This window comes from Xenopus tropicalis, chromosome 10 (assembly GCF_000004195.4).
Source record: "Xenopus tropicalis strain Nigerian chromosome 10, UCB_Xtro_10.0, whole genome shotgun sequence".
NCBI classification, from domain to species: Eukaryota; Metazoa; Chordata; class Amphibia; order Anura; family Pipidae; genus Xenopus; species Xenopus tropicalis.
In genome coordinates, this window is record NC_030686.2 from 44,269,894 (window position 1) to 44,289,740 (window position 19,847).

Consider the following 19,847-nt stretch of genomic DNA (forward strand, 5'->3'; position numbering starts at 1 on the left):
CACAATATTGAAGCCTATAAATGCCAAGTGTTTATCAGAACAAGTAATAGATGGTTTTATAGAGGAAGGACTGTACTGATCCTCATCCTTTGGTCCCAGTAAGCAGTCAGTAACCGTGCTTCATACACAAGAGGGGGTTACTAGTTATAGATTTATTCATATAATTTAATAGTTTACACATGATTATAGAGAGACTTGTAGATGTACACAGATAGGCACTGTCATCACAAAAATAACTCCCACCACTAAGGGTGGATAGACAGTAGGAAAGGGGGGAGATTTGTAATTGGTCACAACATAAAACATTAAAAAATATATATATTAAAGTAACAGGAGGAGCTGGGAAAGGGCTGTAACAGGCTGGGGTGAGCAGGAAGTGGTTGTATGGTGGGGGGGGGGGGGGTGTATCAGGGCCGCTGGTGAGGAATCCAGTGTATGAGACCGGGTGTGGGATACAGACTGACAAGTGTGTTTAGGTGACTATAGACTAAACTCTCTGAATTTCAAACAACTTGACGTCTGTGTCATACCAAATAGGGGGGTCCATGTTTCTACAAAACAAAAATAAAATCCACATTCGTTAGCTTGTCAGTTTAGAACAGCAGCGCGCAAAGCCTGTACAATACAGCGTGCTCCCTTCATATAACCCCTGCTTGGTATACAGTCCAAAGCTTGCTACAATGACTTACCTTTGAGGGTTAATAAAAACATACACGTGTGTGTAAAGTGTTAATACAGACAGAGCCCCCCTTCCCTATAGGATTCACAACTTAATAATTAGCCCTTTAATGGGGTCAAAAGAACCCAATAGGTGCCCTACACATTATAAGGGATAAAGAGTTCTGATAATGTGCAATAAATAAATGATAACTGCACTGAACATACATTTCCTAGTGCAAGGTGCAAAACTTGACTGTTTCCCATCCTTTGTCCCCAATGACCTGCAGAGCACCTTGAGTGCATGTTACAAAGCTTGTGTATGTCGGCTCTGTTTGCTATCCATGGCTGACTGAAAAAAACAAAGCCGTCTTACACTGTTCAGCGGCTCCCAATGCCAGATGGCCTCAAATCCTACCCTACACCCCAATGTGCCCCGGCTCACCTCAGATAGATGACTCCCCACATGTAAGTGCGAAACCACATGGCAGTGCCAGCATTGGCCTGATATTTGCGGATCAGGATTGGGTGCGGGACTGGCAGAAGCCCCACCAAGGTGCCATGCTGCAGGAACTTCAGGATTTCTGATTCGTCGGTGAGCCCCCTGCAGGAAACAATGGTGAATAAGGGGAGACAGAAAGTACAGGTGTCACACAGCAGCTTATGAAAGAGAAGAAACAAGTCTCTACACTCAGTGTTGTGTTTGTGTATAGGTTGATTGTGTATAGGTTGATATTTCCAACTTTTTCACTTGGCCAGATGATAGTGGAAATATTACTTAGCACAGAACCCCTGTTTACATTCCATTAGATTTCAAATTCCTAAGCTTTGATCTGAAGAATAAAAAGGCAGCCAAACCGTCCATGGCTACTTGTACTGTCCCAATACATTTCATGAGCTGGATACCAAACAGAGTGGTTGGCCAGTGTATGGACCCCTTAAAGCAGTGATCCCCAACCAGTGGCTCGTGAGCAACATGTTGCTCTTCAAACTCTTGGATGTTGCTCCCAGTGGGCTCAAAGCAGGGGCTTATTTTTTAATTCCTGGCTTGGAGGCAAGTTTTGGTTGCATAAAAACCATGAGTACTGCCAAACAGAGCCTCCCGGAGGCTGCCAGTACACATAGGGGCTGCCAAATAGCCAATCACAGCCCTTATTTGGCACCCCAGGCACTTTTTTATGCTTGTGTTGCACCCCAACTCTTTTACTTTTGAATGTGGCTCATGAGTACAAAAGGTTGGGGATCCCTGCCTTAAGGGTTGGCATTTGGTGACTGCACTATATCCTGTGCCAAATCAGCAACAAGACACCTGTAATCCCTGTTATGTAGAATGTGTATGAGTTAATAGTTATTTTCCTTTGTTACATTTAAACACTATTTTATGGTCCCACCAATATATAATGCATAATGCATTTCCCTGATTTTACAGCATTTCATTCTGGTCTCCTAAAACACATAAAATAGGGGTTCTACTCTATAATTACACAGCAGAACCCATATATACAGTATAAAATTCTTCTCAGAAACTCTACCCAAACAAAGGAGTGCTAAGGGAACATGTCTTGATTCCCAGTCCGGCCTGATGTGTAGCAGAGTAACGAGTTACAGACTGACCAACTGGCCTAATTAGCCTCACCTGACTCATAACCTGCCCTGGCACGGTGTGGGGTCACCTGGGGTACATTTTTTTCCTTTATCCTCCTAATGAGCCATATTTTCATAAAGCACCGTTTATAAGGATATAATTTATATATAATGGTCCCATAGGAAAATGACCAAACTGTATATTATAAATATATATATGGCCCCTAACATGGCTCTCACTTGTCAATGCAAATCTTCTCCACTTGTGGCACAAGAACCTGAAGGAGCCGCATAATGGTCTGAAGGGGTAACTTGACTTTCCAGGACATGACCTGAGGGAAAAAAGCAAAGAAATTACTATACATAATCTATGTCTAACACTGCAGTGGCCTTATATCTCTGCACAGTACTGTCAGATCCACGGCTGGTTTCTTACACACCCACAGTTAATATAAACTAATAAGCAAATAATAACCAATTCTTGTGCTATATCAGCAGCTGATTTGGTTTATATACATCACCTAATACTGCACTGAATGTAACTAACCTGTAGGAGCTACCCTATGGCTTTACCCCCAAGCAACCCATCAATGACACAGAAACCAAAACCACTGAGCACGTGGGAGCCTCTAGGAACATGAAGCTAACACTCACATAAACGGCATTATAAAGGGTTGCTGAAAGTATTTTCATTTCTAAAAAGAATGCTTAGTTAACCTAGTAGCAGATTGTTAGGAATGATATATTACTATATATATAGCATTTATTCATGGCTCTTGTGTTAACAGATCAATGCCGCCACAGCTGACATCTCAGCCCACAGCCACAATGCATAAGAACCCCCCTTCTTACCCAGTCTGTTGTTGGGTTCCACTGAGATAGAGAGGAGCTGGAGCGCCGCCTTTTCTGCACATTTTCCTATAAGAACCAATCACATTCAGAGGTTAGGGCCAATGCAAGTGGAATGGGCCATGCCAATACAACATTCCCAGTGAGCCCCAACACGCACCCCACTATGGGACTCTGTGTCGCTCTGTGGACGAGCCGGGCTGGTTTCTCCTGGAGACAAAGGAACTTCAGGATCCACTGCTCGTAAAGTACCATCCTCCGAAACCTGGGATTTTTCTGTCAGTTTCTCAATGCCTGGTGGAAAGGCAAAACAAACTGTTGATAAAAAAAACATTACCTTTAATAACGTTACTAACACCTAGGGATTACCAGAGAAGGAAGCAGGTTGCAGTACTTACTGATAGGACCTGCTTGTGGGCTGATCTACACCCCCTTTTCAATGTGTGTCAGTGATGTCTTTGCCCAGCTATGTTATTAATGAGCTAGAGATGCCCACTATGGAGAAGATGGGGAATGGGAGCCCCAGAGAACCAGCAAAATTACAGCTACCAACACTTACCAGGGGTGGCCACCAGGCTTGCCTTAAGCGTGCCAGGTTCAGCAGGGGCAGCAGGGCGAGAACCTTCCATGGAAGCTCCATCTTGGGAGTTAGTGCGGGAGATGGGCTCAACTGGTTTCTTCTTGCGTTGCAGGGCACGCTGTATGGAAGAAGTGTCCGAGGGGAGGTTTGCAAGCTGCTGAAAGACGGCCCTCTTGCGGATGATAGCATAGACCAGGCTTGAATTTCCTAAGGGAGAAGATGGTGGTATGAAAGAGAAATGGAGGTAGCAATAATATAAGTAAGAAGAGAAAAAGGGATACTCAAGATGAAGGTTGAAAAAGAATGAGACATGGAAGAGACTGTTCCAGAACTAAGACTCCATATTTAGGGTGTCACTGACCATCAAACTGGTACTGGATGATGTTGTTAAACACTTCCAGCAAGAAGAACACAAGATGATGATTCTGTGGGGAGGAGAAGAGGAACCAAGTGCTGGAGAAAGCTTCCAGTAGGTGCAGCAGCTTGTTTGACGCCACCATAGACAGAGACTTCAAGTACGGGGAGACTGTCAGAGGAACAAAAACAGGTAAGAGAAGGGGGGCTGGAGATTGTCTTGGTCAAACGGGGTGAAAATCATTGGTACAAGATTATTGCAATTACCTATAAATAATACAATTGCAGTAAGGTACATATGGATACTACATGGCACAGAGTTTTGTGACGGCATAAAATGTATTTTAAGGGATAATCTACCCCCTAATCACAATTATAAGGATATTAGAAGTCACTGAGGGGTTCTGTGCCCATATAAAGGCATAAGGCTGCAGGCTGAGTTATACAGGGAACTCTGAGTATCACTCATGTATTATAAGGGATAATGTACCCCCTACTGTAAATGATAAGGATATTAGAAGTCACTGAGGGGTTCTGTGCCCATATAAAGGCACAAGGCTGCAGGCTGAGTTATACAGGGAACTCTGAGTATCACTCATGTATTATAAGGGATAATGTACCCCCTACTGTAAATGATAAGGATATTAGCAGTCACTGAGGGGTTCTGTGCCCATATAAAGGCACAAGGCTGCAGGCTGAGTTATACAGGGAACTCTGAGTATCACTCATGTATTATAAGGGATAATGTACCCCCTACTGTAAATGATAAGGATATTAGCAGTCACTGAGGGGTTCTGTGCCCATATAAAGGCACAAGGCTGCAGGCTGAGTTACAGACATTAAGGACACTTCTAATATTACTCATAGGGATTAACTGTAGCATTTGTACTCAATAATGGCTCCCCATGATATTTAGCAAGGGTCTCTATGATCCCCTTTAATAGGGTAACATTTCTTCCCACAACAGACAATAGTAATTAAAATGAGAATTTTTTTAAAAAACAATCACTGGGTCCCTTGAGTTGGGGAAAAATTGTTTAGAACCCTGCTTTAAACCCTCATAGTATATTATAAATGCAAGTGAAATCCTACTTAAAAAGGGGAGTATATACCCTATTTACATTAAATAAATGCAAGGGATTTGCAAGCAAGGCACTCTTGGTTCCTACCCAGAAATACCTCCATTACAAGCAAGTCCTACAGCACCACCTGCTGGACAAACCTTTCATTTCCATTCTCACACTACTAACAAATATTACAGTTGTTTCAAACATTTACATGTACTATTTACAGCCCTTGCCCTAACCCTGCAATGGGTATGTACCATTCACAATGATGGTTAGGAGACAGTCATATAAAGGCTGCAGTCTCTGATGCCCACTGGTGATTATCTTGTGGAAAACCTGGGGATACAAAAGATAGTGTTAGATAAGGAAGGGCTTTTTTTGTTCATTTTTCTGCTTTAGTTTCATACATTAGGCAAGTAAACTGCATTAGGCAAGTAAACTGCACGTCACAGCATTCTGGCTTGGGCCACTGTAGTGCTGAACCCTGCAGAAGGCAAAGCTACACAACACACTGGTATATGAAAGTGAGGGGCACTTACCACAATAAGGAGATCAGCATGCGTCCCTGTGAACACTGGGATATCCATAGGGAAGGGCACAGAGTACGGCTTGTTTAAACGAACTCCAAAATTCCTCTCTCCACTGAGCAGCAAGAGGATGAACACCCCAATGTGCATAAGGCCGACGCGAGCTGGTGGAAGCAGAGAAATTAGTGGTATAAAAAAAGAGCAGTCAACATGTTACGGTGAAGACACACAGAGCTACTAGTAGCAGCTACTTGTCATGGCTACTAAAATAGACAAGGCTGATCATTTACTGAAAACTGTCTGTACATGTGTTTTAGCAGAGGCTACTAAGTAGCACTGTGTGTCCACCCTTAAGAGAAGTGTGGGTGAGTTAAACTTACACTGATCGGCTCGTGCATCATTTAGGAAGTAGAGAATGGGAACTAGAATGTCCAAGACATCGCTGCTCTTCAGTACAAAGAAAAGGAATTTCTGCAAATAAGAAAAATAAAAACAGTAAGGGGTAAAATAAATGTGAAGTTATGCAGTGTCACAGGTCACACCCTGGAGCAAACTAGCGGCACTACAGACAGGCCAATTTTACAGATATCTGAGCTTGCCAAATGGTGATTGGTTAGATACTGTACAGTTTGGCAGTGCATTTGGATAGGGACATTACACTGTATCCCTTGTTCAGCCAATAAGCCACACAAATGGATCTGAAGGAAAGCATAGGGTATGCATGTTACCTGCTCATTCTGGGTTAGGCAATGTCAAAATGCAAGTGCTAGTGTATGGCATCAGCAATGTGGAAATTCTGTCAGGACAGACTAGCTGTGTTAAAGGATACTCAACTGGCCAATGGGTAAAGTATCTAAAGTCCTTGTCTAGAGACAAACATGTATGTCTTTGTTCTTTAGAAATGTGAGAAAACAAAGACAAAGAATGAAACAGAAAAGGGACATATTGTCACCTTATTGTAGTCACAGAGCTTCCAGAAAAGAACAAGTAACTCCTGGTGGAAATTGATTTTTTTGATGGAGTTTGGCAGGTAGGTCTGACTGAGCGGGTTGAGAAGCAGTCGGGCCAGGCCCTTTAGAATAAACTGGAAATCCTAGGAGGGCAAAAGGAAACAGACTGTGAGTAATTAAGACACAATATAACAACGGAGCAAATAAAAAGTGACCATGTACATTTCTTTCCTGACTCCTCATACAGATGCATCTGGACCTGCTTCCTTCAAATCACCCTATATTTGACAGTCAGAATGAATTCAACCTCACTAAGGGCTCTGGCACACGGGGAGATTAGTCGACCGCGGCAAAACTCCCTGTTCGCGGGCGACTAATCTCCCCGAGTTGCCTTCCCCTGCCATCCCACCGGCGAACATGTAAGTCGCCGGCGGGATGGCAGACGCGGTGGCGCGATTTCGCGCAAATCGCCGAAAAATTTCCCGAAATCGCCCCGCCGCGTCTGCCATCCCACTGGCGACTTAAATTGACACCGATGGGAGGGCAGGGGAAGGCAACTCGGGGAGATTAGTCACTCGCGAACAGGGAGTTTTGCCGCGGGCGACTAATCTCCCCGTGTGCCAGAGCCCTAAAGGGTGCTGGAAGTTTAGTTACTTCCTGGTTCCGCCTATTGAAGCTTCCTAAGGGCTCTTTAGTAAGTTGGCCAGGTATTATGGGGGCTGTACCAGCGAAAGCTGGGCACACACATAATATGTTCATATGCTCTTTTCCTACCTCCTCCCGGTGAATCCGAGAAAGATAATTAACAAACAGGTTATCTGGTGGTGGGCTCTGTAAGGAAACACAGAATAAGTGATCAAATTGGCATAATTCCAGAATAACAGGGGTTTCTTATGGACTCTGGTGATGCACCTCTGTCTCATCCATAGCAGTGCTGGTGGTGGTACCGTCCATGCTGGGGCTGGAAGTCACCGTGAGATCAGAATCCAATGTGACAATGAGCAGCTGAGCTGAGACCTCGACCAGTGGTTCCCGCGAATCCCAGAACAGTAGGTGGTTATAGGGGATCCCATAGCCAACGGGGTCATAGGCACACACCACATTCAGGAGTGAGGTAAAAAGTGGGAGAGCGTGTCTGCAAGTGATGTGGGGAAGAAAGGAGGTAAAGTTATAGATATAGAATTTAATGAATAACCCCAAACAAATAAAAAAGGAATGAAGAAGATTTAGCAAAACAAAGGAAGAGACTGGAAGGCCAGAAAACTGTTCCCCTTGCCCTTACCTGTTCTCTGTAGAGCAGAAGAACTGCACCCAGGGATTCGATGTGTTGCTGCTCTCAGGGGAGGGCGGGAGGTACATGGCCTCAGAGAAACACGTCAGTAACAGCTTCAGCAGTTCAGTCCTGAAAAAGAAGGCTCGCCATTGAGTTTCCCTAATACACGGGCCAATAAAAGCCACCAATGATCAAAGTCGGCAGACGGCCTACCCAACTAATATCTGCCCAAAAATCACTTTGACCCTAGAGCCAAACTTTTGGATTAGCCCAATATCAGCCAACTTAGTTGGGCATATCAGGGGAAAGTGCATTGATGCAGTCCTCATCCTGATGGCCTGTATCCTGCCCATGTGATCCAATTCTGCCAATCTCAAGGTGGGCATAATGGGGAAAGATCCGCTTGTTGGCCACCTCAGTGTTCATTTTAATATCCCTCACCATACCTTCCCACAGTATAGTAAGAATTCCTCTTTTACATTGTATCTTTGCCACCAACACATCTTAGCAACTACTGCGTGAAAACATTTAGCATTAAATATGACAGCCTCTGCTTTATGTATGCACAGTGTTTAAGGCTATGTCTAAAGACCCCCATACACGTTGAGATCCGCTCCCTTGGCGATCCGATAGCCCCACCTATGGGTTGGCGATATCGGGAAGCGTGAAGGTAAAAAAAAAAAATAATTCTAAAAAATAATTATATTGGCATCAATGGGGCGGTCAGTTCGGGAACTGCATCAACGAGCCGATGCGGTCCCCGATCCAACTGAATTTTCTAACCTGGCCGATCGATATCTGCCCAATTTCAGACCAGATATCGGTTGGGCAGGCCCCTCGTTTCTGCCCCTACACGGGCCAATAAGCTGCCGAATCGGTCCAAGGGACCCATATCGGTAGGTACCATCGGCCCGTGTATGGGGACCTTAAGCATGTCCCCTTTTTCAACATTAGTCCAATGAAGACATGGGGGTGGGGAAGGCATGGCTTCTCAGTAGACTGCTGATTTGTTTTAATTGTGCTCACTAGGACCAAGAAGTAGAATATGTGCGCTTTCAGACAGGCGCATGTAAGCGCTGAACGCAGGTGGCACCCAGCATTCGCCTGTGCGAGTATTGGCACATTAGGAAGTATAGGATGCATTTGTGTCTGCGCTTCCCTGCGGTGGAATGCAGGGGAACAAACCGGAAGAAAGCGCAGAAACAAACGCTTGTGAGTATGAGCCCTTACCCAAAACACAGCATGGGATGGATTATTCACCTGGTGCCAAGGCTGAGCCCTGCACATGTATAGGGTAGGTGTGCTGGACTGATCTATAGAGTGTTGCTGTCTTACTCGCCTGTTGAGGTCATGTGTCTGGTTAAGTGGTGGGGAGTGAGCGAAGCCCACACCAGCTTCCCAGATATATTCGCAGCTGTCTAGTGTATGGATATCCTCTGTAGTATCCTGGGAAGGGAAAAGGGAACATTTTAAAATGACAGATTACATTTACAAATATGACAAGCTGCGGCAGAAGAATAGTTAAAGGAGAACTAAAGCCAACTAAAGAAGTAGGGCAGCAATGTTATACATTATACATCCCAGGGCCAACATAGCTCATTAGTAAGGATGATCTGCGCCCCCAAAGATGCCCCAGTAGCCCCCCCATCTTCTTTTCTGCCGATTCCCAGCACACATGCTCTGTGCTGCTGTCAGTTACCTGAGCTTAGGAACCGACACAAAATTTACTGTATATACAGAATATAAATAAGGCTGATTAGTAAATAATACAGATTACTACTATATGGCAGCTCTGAAACCAGTGCAATTAGAATCAGAAATTAATAATCAGCCCTTTTATATGACAGACAAACCTCATTTTCTGCTTGATAATTTGCTACGACCCCTAATCTCAGCTTCCCAACAGCTGCCCAGAGCCTACTGAGCATGTGCAGTGCCACTGACATTTCTAACAGATTCCAGTATGGTGACCCCCTGTGACAAGTACTGGATCATTACTATTATGGCGATGCCAAACCTTCAGGCTGGTGCTATAAGTTCAGTATATAAAATATAGCCATATTCATTTTTAAGGTTTAGCTTTCCTTTTAGGACATGCACAAAAGCTGTTACAAGTTTTCTTACCGTTCCACTTTTCCTGTGACTCTGAACTGTGAATTCTGGACAGAAAAGAAGATCTGCTATTGCCAGGAGCAGAGACTCGGCCAGGGGCCTTGAACCATCCTCTTCTTCTTCTTCATCTTCCTAGAACAGACAGACACTCATATTGGGGACCAATGCAAAAAATAATTCATCATTTAACTAGAGAAAGACAAGGAGGAATGTTGGGCAATCCAGGCCAATAGGAGGCGGCTGTTAGTTTCCAAGTGACACAAGGCTGCATCATACAAAGCGTAGGACAAGGGCACATAAAGCTAAGCAAAGCCCTGGGAGGCCCTAGGTTATGCGATGAGGGAAGGGGATAAGCCAAGCCATTTTCTGGGCAGAGGAAGCACTATATAGAGCCCTGGAATCAACAGGCGACAGAAGATAGAGGGCTGGTAGGTTGGATACAAGAGTGCAGAGAGAACCCTTAGTACTGCAAGTAGAGACCCTACATACACAAGGAGATAAGGACAGAGTAGGTTGGATACAAGAGTGCAGAGAGAACCCTTAGTGCTGCAAATAGAGACCCTACATACACAAGGAGATAAGGACAGAGTAGGTTGGATACAAGAGTGCAGAGAGAACCCTTAGTACTGCAAGTAGAGACCCTACATACACAAGGAGATAAGGACAGAGTAGGTTGGATACAAGAGTGCAGAGAGAACCCTTAGTACTGCAAGTAGAGACCCTACATACACAAGGAGATAAGGACAGAGTAGGTTGGATACTAGAGTGCAGAGAGAACCCTTAGTGCTGCAAGTAGAGACCCTACATACACAAGGAGATAAGGACAGAGTAGGTTGGATACAAGAGTGCAGGGAGAACCCTTAGTACTGCAAGTAGAGACCCTACATACACAAGGAGATAAGGACAGAGTAGGTTGGATACTAGAGTGCAGAGAGAACCCTTAGTGCTGCAAGTAGAGACCCTACATACACAAGGAGATAAGGACAGAGTAGGTTGGATACAAGAGTGCAGAGAGAACCCTTAGTACTGCAAGTAGAGACCCTACATACACAAGGAGATAAGGACAGAGTAGGTTGGATACTAGAGTGCAGAGAGAACCCTTAGTGCTGCAAGTAGAGACCCTACATACACAAGGAGATAAGGACAGAGTAGGTTGGATACAAGAGTGCAGGGAGAACCCTTAGTACTGCAAGTAGAGACCCTACATACACAAGGAGATAAGGACAGAGTAGGTTGGATACTAGAGTGCAGAGAGAACCCTTAGTGCTGCAAGTAGAGACCCTACATACACAAGGAGATAAGGACAGAGGCGCAGCATAACACAGAACAATACTGGGCAGCAGAGGGATCAGTGGATAACCTGGCTACGTCCCGCTCCAGGAACTGATGACCAAAAGAATCCCCTCCAATCTGGATCTTCAAATATGTACGGCAGGACACGGGTCAGCAGACGTGCACAGTTCAAAACCACCTGCTTCTGCTTATCTGAATGGCACCCATTGTCCGCACCCGCGACAAGCTTCTCCACCGCCTGCAGAAACAGTTATATCAGCAGCTGCTCCATAGGAGACCAGGGAGCCCCTCGACAATTCCACACTGTTAAGGACATTATACGTGCTAAGCGGCTGCTTCCGAATGTACACGGACCACATAAAATTCAATTCCCCACCTTGTAGCAGAGCGTAGCGAGGTTTGACGGAGACTCCTCACGCACTGCCCGGATCTCTGCCGCTGGGATCAGCGCAAACACGTCCTGCACCGAAGTGGACGAGTCGGTCCAGAACTGGTCCCAGAAGACATCATCTGTGGCTTCCACAGGCTGCAGCGGGGCAATCAGAAGGCGGGAGAATAAAGAAATGTTAGAGAGTGAGGGGTAATCTGGGGAGAAGTAAGGGGGAAGACACACAGAGCTACTAGTAGCAGCTACCTGTACTGGCTACTAAGGATAAAGACACAAGGAGCTACTTAGTAGCAGCTACTTGTCACAGCTACTAAACGCCAAATCCCCTGCCATAGACAATACTCTGCTAAACACACGTAGAGACAGTTATCAGTAAATGATCACCATTGTCTGTTTCTGTAGCTACTACTAGTAGCTCCGTGTGTTCACCCTAAAACAGACAATGCTGATCATTTACTGATAACTGTCTCTACGTGTGTTTAGCAGAGGCAATTCTCAGTATTGTCTATGGCAGGGGATTTTCTGGAGTTTAGTAGCCACGACAAGTAGCTGCTACTAATTACATCCGTGTGTCTTCGCCCTAAGTATGAAGACACACAGAGCTACTAGTAGCAGCTACTTTTTCACGGCTACTAAATGCCAGAAAATCCCCTGCCATAGACAATACTGAGAATTGCCTCTGCTAAACACACGTAGAGACAGTTATCAGTAAATGATCAGCATTGTCTTTTTTAGTAGCCGTGACAAGTAGCTGCTACTAAGTAGCTCCGTGTGTCTTCACCCTAAGGGCGCAAATCACCGAAAAAGATTCGCGAGGCTTTTTCGGCGATTTCCCGAAATCGTGCCGCCGCGTCTGCCATCCCGCCGGCGACTTACATGTTCGCCGGTGGGATGGCAGGGGGAAGGCAACTCGGGGAGATTAGTCGCCCGCAAGCAGGGAGTTTTGCCGCGGGCGACTAATCTCCCCGTGTACCAGAGCCCTAAGGACAGTGGCACACAGGAGATTATTTGCCCGCAATAAATCTTCTCTATTGCGGGCGACTAATCTTCCCAACAATGTAAATCGCCAGTGGGATGGCATACGTGTCACTTCGGTTGCCCAAAGTTGCCTTGCAACTTTTCTGGAGAGAAAAGGCAATTATTAGCCACGATAATGGACTCGTTATACACGTCTGTAGAGTTTACAGAACATACACATGCATTTCCCTTATCACACAGCTCTCACCCAGAAACCCAGGCTGTATTGTCTCTTTCCCCACACCGCCCCTGTGTCTATTATGGACAGTACAAAAGAACAAACAATTTTATATTCATCTATAAAGGAAGCTGTAACCGTACACCTCATACAGGTGCCTGTGATTGTGCGTTAACTGTTTCCTTGTGTGCGACACAATGGCTGCCCAGCAGCAAACGGGTTCTGCTTTCTGTGGGTGACCGGTGGGGCAACAGCGAGCGGCAGAACCCAAGGTAACCGGCTTTGGAAACTTTATCATCCAAAATTTAGTTTCTGAAGCCTGTTCCTCCGACCGCTCCCAACTATGAGTCAGAAGGAGGTAAGTAACAAGGCCAATAGGGGCCTGGGAAGTAGCCAATTAGGGCAGGTGTAACTGCTAATCCCGTTCTCAGACACCAGGTGTAACGGGGAAACCTGACCCTGCTGTGTGTCCAGCCCAGATAGTGCAACTTGAAATCAGTCTTCAGCCATGATAATGGCAAAACACCCAGCCAACAAGCATGATGTGAGCAGGTATAACCGGGAGGCACAGCCCCGGCCATGTCACAGGCTACATACTTCATTCCCTAGTTAGCCAGCTGATAAACAACTGGGCCATCATAGAAAGATAATAATAAAGTTTATTTAAGAAGAATACATCTTAAAAGTACAAGCCTTATGCATTCAGTGCCTAAAGGGCACATCCTGTCTGTGATGGTCTGGTTCTGTGTCTGTCTGCTAACTAACTGTAACAGGGAAACCTTCCCTCAGCATGACACAGGCCTACACAAGTGTAACAGGGAAACCTGCCCCCCAGCAAGACACAGGCCTACACATGTGTAACAGGGAAACCTGCCCCCCAGCAAGACACAGGCCTACACATGTGTAACAGGGAAACCTGCCCCGAGGATGACACAGGCCTACACATGTGTAACAGGGAAACCTGCCCCCCAGCAAGACACAGGCCTACACAAGTGTAACAGGGAAACCTGCCCCCCAGCAAGACACAGGCCTACACAAGTGTCACAGGGAAACCTTCCCTCAGCATGACACAGGCCTACACAAGTGTAACAGGGAAACCTGCCCCCCAGCAAGACACAGGCCTACACATGTGTAACAGGGAAACCTGCCCCCCAGCAAGACACAGGCCTACACATGTGTAACAGGGAAACCTGCCCCCCAGCAAGACACAGGCCTACACATGTGTAACAGGGAAACCTGCCCCCCAGCAAGACACAGGCCTATACATGTGTAACAGGGAAACCTGCCCCGAGGATGACACAGGCCTACACATGTGTAACAGGGAAACCTGCCCCCCAGCAAGACACAGGCCTACACATGTGTAACAGGGAAACCTGCCCCGAGGATGACACAGGCCTACACAAGTATAACAGGGAAACCTGCCCCCCAGCAAGACACAGGCCTACACAAGTGTCACAGGGAAACCTGCCCCCCAGCATGACAATGGCCAATAAAGTTGTCACAAGAAAACCTGCCCCCCAGCATGACGATGGCCAATACAGGTGTAACAGGGAAACCAGCCCCCCAGCATGACAATGGCCAATACAGGTGTAACAGGGAAACCTGCCCCCCAGCATGAAAATGCCCTACACAAATGTCACAAGGAAACCTGCCCCCCAGCATAACAATGGCCAATACAGGTTTAACAGGGAATCCTGCCCCCCAGCATGACAATGCCCTACACAAATGTCACAAGGAAATCTGACCCCCATCATGACAATGGCCAATACAGGTGTAACAGGGAAACCTGCCCCCCAGCATGACAATGGTCAATACAGGTGTAACAGGGAAACCTGCCCCCCTGCATGACAATGACCAATACAGGTGTAACAGGGAACCCTGCTGCCCCCAGCAAGACAATGCCCTACACAAGTGTCACAGGGAAACCTGCCCCCCAGCATGACAATGGGCCATACAGGTGTAACAGGGAAACCTGCCCCCCAGCATGACAATGGTCAATACAGGTGTAACAGGGAAACCTGCCCCCCAGCATGACAATGGTCAATACATGTGTAACAGGGAAACCTGCCCCCCCAGCATGACAATGGTCAATACAGACGCAAAAGCAAAACCTACTGGTCTAAACAGACATAAAGAAGTCCCACAACATGACATTGGCCTAGAAAGGTCACACCCCCAGCAAAAGGCTGGTGTAGACAGGTGTAACACAAAAGTATTTCCCCCAATGGCCTTGACAGGTGTAACAGGAAAACACACCCTCCGCAATCATAGTTTTAGTCAGAAGCATCAGTAAAACATATCTTCCATGATGATAATAATAAAGTAGATCCCCTGTGCTCAATCAGCTGCAATGAAACAGTTCCGGAAAGAAGTAATAAGGGTACATGTCTATCCCCGCACCCCAGCCCCCAAATGCAAAGGGTCTATAAGGGACAAACAAACATGGCCTAGCCAGCTGAACTGCACCTATCCTACAGGTAACTGCTCCAGGTGTGTGTTAGACGGAAGCCTACCCCCAGGCATAAACAGGTGGAACAAGGAAAGCCATAACCTAAATACACAATGTGCGATAGGGAAACATCTTCCCTCCATCAGACTGGCCTAGGGCTGGGGAAAGAGAAACCCTAACCCCTTATCATCACCAGCAGGATATGTACCTAAGCTTGTGTAACAAGGAACAGGTCCCCCACTGTAAGACTGGTCTAGACTGGTGTAACAGGGACACAAATTCCAATCGTGGGTGTAAAGCAGAGCCCAATCCCCGATCTTCAGTATTTACACACATAATTTATGGTCTGGTCTTAGGGAAATATACACCTCAGTGCACCTGTATAGACTCGCAGTCCTGTATTTTAGAGACTTCTGGATTATAGATTTCCAGATAATGGATCCCATATTTGTTCAGCCAGCCCCCCCCCCCTGTACACAGGCCCTGTTAAAGCACTTGTATAGGTAAACAATAAGAACAGCTCTCATATGAAAATACTGGCACTTTGCTTTTTACATTTGAATGTGGTTTAAAATGAAAGGCACGGCGCCAGAGTTTTCATGTAAGGGCTGTTTCTGTTATTCCCTGGGAATGTTTTGGGTGATGTTCAGCCAGGCACCCAGGCACCCAGGGAACCGGAAGCACCACTAAAATGCAGACAAAAAGGAGTGAAGGTGAGGATCCTATACAATTCCTGCATAGCTGTCAACCAATAAATGAACAGTGTACTTGTAAAGTCAGCCCCAATACACAGACCCTATCAGTGCAGCTCTATAGCAGCCCCCCAATACAGACCCTATCAGTGCACTTGTATAGCAGCCCCCAATACACAGCCCCTATCAGTGCACCTGTATATCCAGCCCCCAATACACAGCCCCTATCAGTGCACCTGTATATCCAGCCCCCAATACACAGCCCCTATCAGTGCACCTGTATATCCAGCCCCCAATACACAGCCCCTATCAGTTTACATGTATAGCCAGCCCCCCAGTACACAAACCCTATCAGTGCACCTGTATAGCCAGCCCCCCAGTACAGCCCCTGTCAGTGCACCTGTATAGGCGGCCCCCCACTACACAAACCCTATCAGTGCTCCTGTATAGCCGGCCCCCCAGTACAGCCCCTGTCAGTGCACCTGTATAGCTGGCCCCCCAGTACAGCCCGTATCAGTGCACCTGTATAGCCGGCCCCCCAGTACAGCCCCTATCAGTGCACCTGTATAGGCGGCCCCCCAGTACAGCCCCTATCAGTGCTCCTGTATAGCCGGCCCCCCAGTACAGCCCCTATCAGTGCTCCTGTATAGCCGGCCCCCCAGTACAGCCCCTATCAGTGCTCCTGTATAGCCGGCCCCCCAGTGCACCTGTATAGGCGGCCCCCCAGTGCACCTGTATAGGCGGCCCCCCAGTGCACCTGTATAGGCGGCCCCCCAGTGCACCTGTATAGGCAGCCCCCCAGTACAGCCCGTATCAGTGCACCTGTATAGCCGGCCCCCCAGCACAGCCCGTATCAGTGCACCTGTATAGCCGGCCCCCCAGTACAGCCCCTATCAGTGCACCTGTATAGCCGGCCCCCCAGTACAGCCCCTATCAGTGCACCTGTATAGGCGGCCCCCCAGTACAGCCCCTATCAGTGCTCCTGTATAGCCAGCCCCCCAGTACAGCCCCTATAAGTGCTCCTGTATAGCCGGCCCCCCAGTACAGCCCCTATCAGTGCACCTGTATAGGCGGCCCCCCAGTACAGCCCCTATCAGTGCTCCTGTATAGCCGGCCCCCCAGTGCACCTGTATAGCCGGCCCCCCAGTGCACCTGTATAGCCGGCCCCCCAGTGCACCTGTATAGCCGGCCCCCCAGCACAGCCCGTATCAGTGCACCTGTATAGCCAGCCCGTATCAGTGCACCTGTATAGCCAGCCCGTATCAGTGCACCTGTATAGCCGGCCCCCCAGTACAGCCCCTATAAGTGCTCCTGTATAGGCGGCCCCCCAGTACAGCCCCTATCAGTGCACCTGTATAGGCGGCCCCCCAGTGCACCTGTATAGGCGGCCCCCCAGTGCACCTGTATAGGCGGCCCCCCAGTACAGCCCGTATCAGTGCACCTGTATAGCCGGCCCCCCAGTACAGCCCGTATCAGTGCACCTGTATAGGCGGCCCCCCAGTACAGCCCGTATCAGTGCACCTGTATAGGCGGCCCCCCAGTACAGCCCGTATCAGTGCACCTGTATAGGTGGCCCCCCAGTACAGCCCGTATCAGTGCACCTGTATAGCCGGCACCCCAGTACAGCCCGTATCAGTGCACCTGTATAGGCGGCCCCCCAGTACAGCCCGTATCAGTGCACCTGTATAGGCGGCCCCCCAGTACAGCCCGTATCAGTGCACCTGTATAGCCGGCACCCCAGTACAGCCCGTATCAGTGCACCTGTATAGGCGGCCCCCCAGTACAGCCCGTATCAGTGCACCTGTATAGGCGGCCCCCCAGTGCACCTGTATAGGCGGCCCCCCAGCACACATACATGACGTGCCACAAGGTGCTGGGCGGTGCAGCAGGTACCTGAGTCTTGGTTGTTAATTGGATCACGGCCTTTCTGAAGTTCAGCTTCGTGTCCGTGTTCCCCATTCCGTTACCGGCTGGAACCTTGCCCTGGCCCGTCCACTCCCTCCACCCCTCCCGACCGGGTAGGATTAAATCCGCCTGAAACAGCTGGAGAACCGGATCCGTCAATCACCCCCGGTAATCCCGCCTACCGAGCGTCTGCAGCCCGCCCACGGATTCCACGCCTCTCCCCCGTCACCAGCATCAAGGTTGAAACCACGCCTTGATTGTCCTGCAGGCCCCGCCCATACAGTTACAGGAAGTGGAAGAGATGACATATTGTGTGTCCAGGTGTCAGTGTTTGCTGATTGGGCAGCGTGGTGTGATACTGTATGTGCTGTTCCAATAGCAACCGTAATGCTTCCTATAACTCCTGCCTCTGTATAGCTCTCTTTCCAGGGTAGCCTGTATATATATCCTTATAGCTGAACTGCAGCAACTGGGGCTCCACCAAGGGGTCTGCTTGAACTGCATGGAACTCTCATACCCCTCTGGCAGATGTGATTGCTGCTAGCTTGGGGAGGCTGAACTGCACCAGCGTTACTGGGCACCCAGCTGACTAGGGTCACAGCAAATGCACCTATAATTGTACCAGTCTGGCACTCACCCCAAATCCCCCCTAACTGGCCTTCAGGCTGGGCCCCCTTAGCCCATAACAAGGTTACAGATATATAGAAACATTGGGGTAACAGTCACCCTGCTATAGTTCCAGGGGTACCCAGGGCACAAATAAGCACTCACCCCAAATCCCCCCCTAACTGGCCTTCAGGCTGGGCCCCCTTAGCCCATAACAAGGTTACAGATATATAGAAACATTGGGGTAACAGTCACCCTGCTATAGTTCCAGGGGTACCCAGGGCACAAATAAGCACTCACCCCAAATCCCCCCCTAACTGGCCTTCAGGCTGGGCCCCCTTAGCCCATAACAAGGTTACAGATATATAGAAACATTGGGGTAACAGTCACCCTGCTATAGTTCCAGGGGTACCCAGGGCACAAATAAGCACTCACCCCAAATCCCCCCCTAACTGGCCTTCAGGCTGGGCCCCCTTAGCCCATAACAAGGTTACAGATATATAGAAACATTGGGGAAACAGTCACCCCGCTATAGTTCCAGGGGTACCCAGGGCACAAATAAGCACTCACCCCAAATTCCCCCCTAACTGGCCTTCAGGCTGGGCCCCCTTAGCCCATAACAAGGTTACAGATATATAGAAACATTGGGGTAACAGTCACCCTGCTATAGTTCCAGGGGTACCCAGGGCACAAATAATCACTCACCCCAAATCTCCCCCTAACTGGCCTTCAGGCTGGGCCCCCTTAGCCCATAACAAGGTTACAGATATATAGAAACATTGGGGTAACAGTCACCCCGCTATAGTTCCAGGGGTACCCAGGGCACAAATAAGCACTCACCCCAAATCCCCCCCTAACTGGCCTTCAGGCTGGGCCCCCTTAGCCCATAACAAGGTTACAGATATATAGAAACATTGGGGTAACAGTCACCCCGCTATAGTTCCAGGGGTACCCAGGGCACAAATAAGCACTCACCCCAAATCCCCCCCTAACTGGCCTTCAGGCTGGGCCCCCTTAGCCCATAACAAGGTTACAGATATATAGAAACATTGGGGTAACAGTCACCCTGCTATAGTTCCAGGGGTACCCAGGGCACAAATAAGCACTCACCCCAAATCCCCCCCTAACTGGCCTTCAGGCTGGGGCCCCTTAGCCCATATAAGTGTATAGGCGGACAGATATAACAGACTAGCAGTGTGTAAGTACAGCACAGTATGCCAGAGATATAGCCATAGCCACATCTGCAGAGAAAACATTGGCACATGATGGGTTAAAGATGCAGGTTCTGTGATGACGACAGGGAGGAGGAGCGAACCGTAACCAATGAGCGGGCGCTTTGCTTCACACTGATAGGATAATGGGGCGG

General features: G+C 48.0%; 1 protein-coding gene across 2 annotated transcripts; it reads right to left on the bottom strand.

Moving 5' to 3' along the window:
- Nucleotides 1-133: 133 nt before the first annotated feature.
- On the bottom strand, nt 134-18,075 carry hid1 (HID1 domain containing). Of its 2 annotated transcripts, none has more exons than XM_012971610.3 (19): nt 17,864-18,075; nt 11,623-11,772; nt 11,314-11,484; nt 9,966-10,085; nt 9,181-9,287; nt 7,851-7,970; nt 7,481-7,703; nt 7,343-7,399; nt 6,571-6,711; nt 5,999-6,089; nt 5,631-5,782; nt 5,349-5,427; nt 4,032-4,196; nt 3,650-3,877; nt 3,251-3,405; nt 3,094-3,159; nt 2,482-2,573; nt 1,103-1,261; nt 134-551 (listed from the first exon to the last, which is right to left on the bottom strand). In XM_012971610.3, the coding sequence occupies exons 1-19, from the start codon at nt 17,927-17,929 to the stop codon at nt 488-490; spliced, it is 2,406 nt and encodes an 801-aa protein (XP_012827064.2). In that variant the 5' UTR covers nt 17,930-18,075; the 3' UTR covers nt 134-487.
- Nucleotides 18,076-19,847: the final 1,772 nt, after the last annotated feature.

Coding starts and splice junctions, on each gene's coding strand:
- hid1 (XM_012971610.3), bottom strand. CDS start 17,929: ATGGGGAACACGGACACGAAGCTGAACTTCAGAAAGGCCGTGATCCAA. Junction 3,406..3,649: donor AAGCCTGGTGGCCACCCCTG/GTAAGTGTTGGT, acceptor TTTTATCAACAG/TTTGTTTTGCCTTTCCACCA. Junction 2,574..3,093: donor GGAACCCAACAACAGACTGG/GTAAGAAGGGGG, acceptor TTTTTCCCTCAG/GTCATGTCCTGGAAAGTCAA.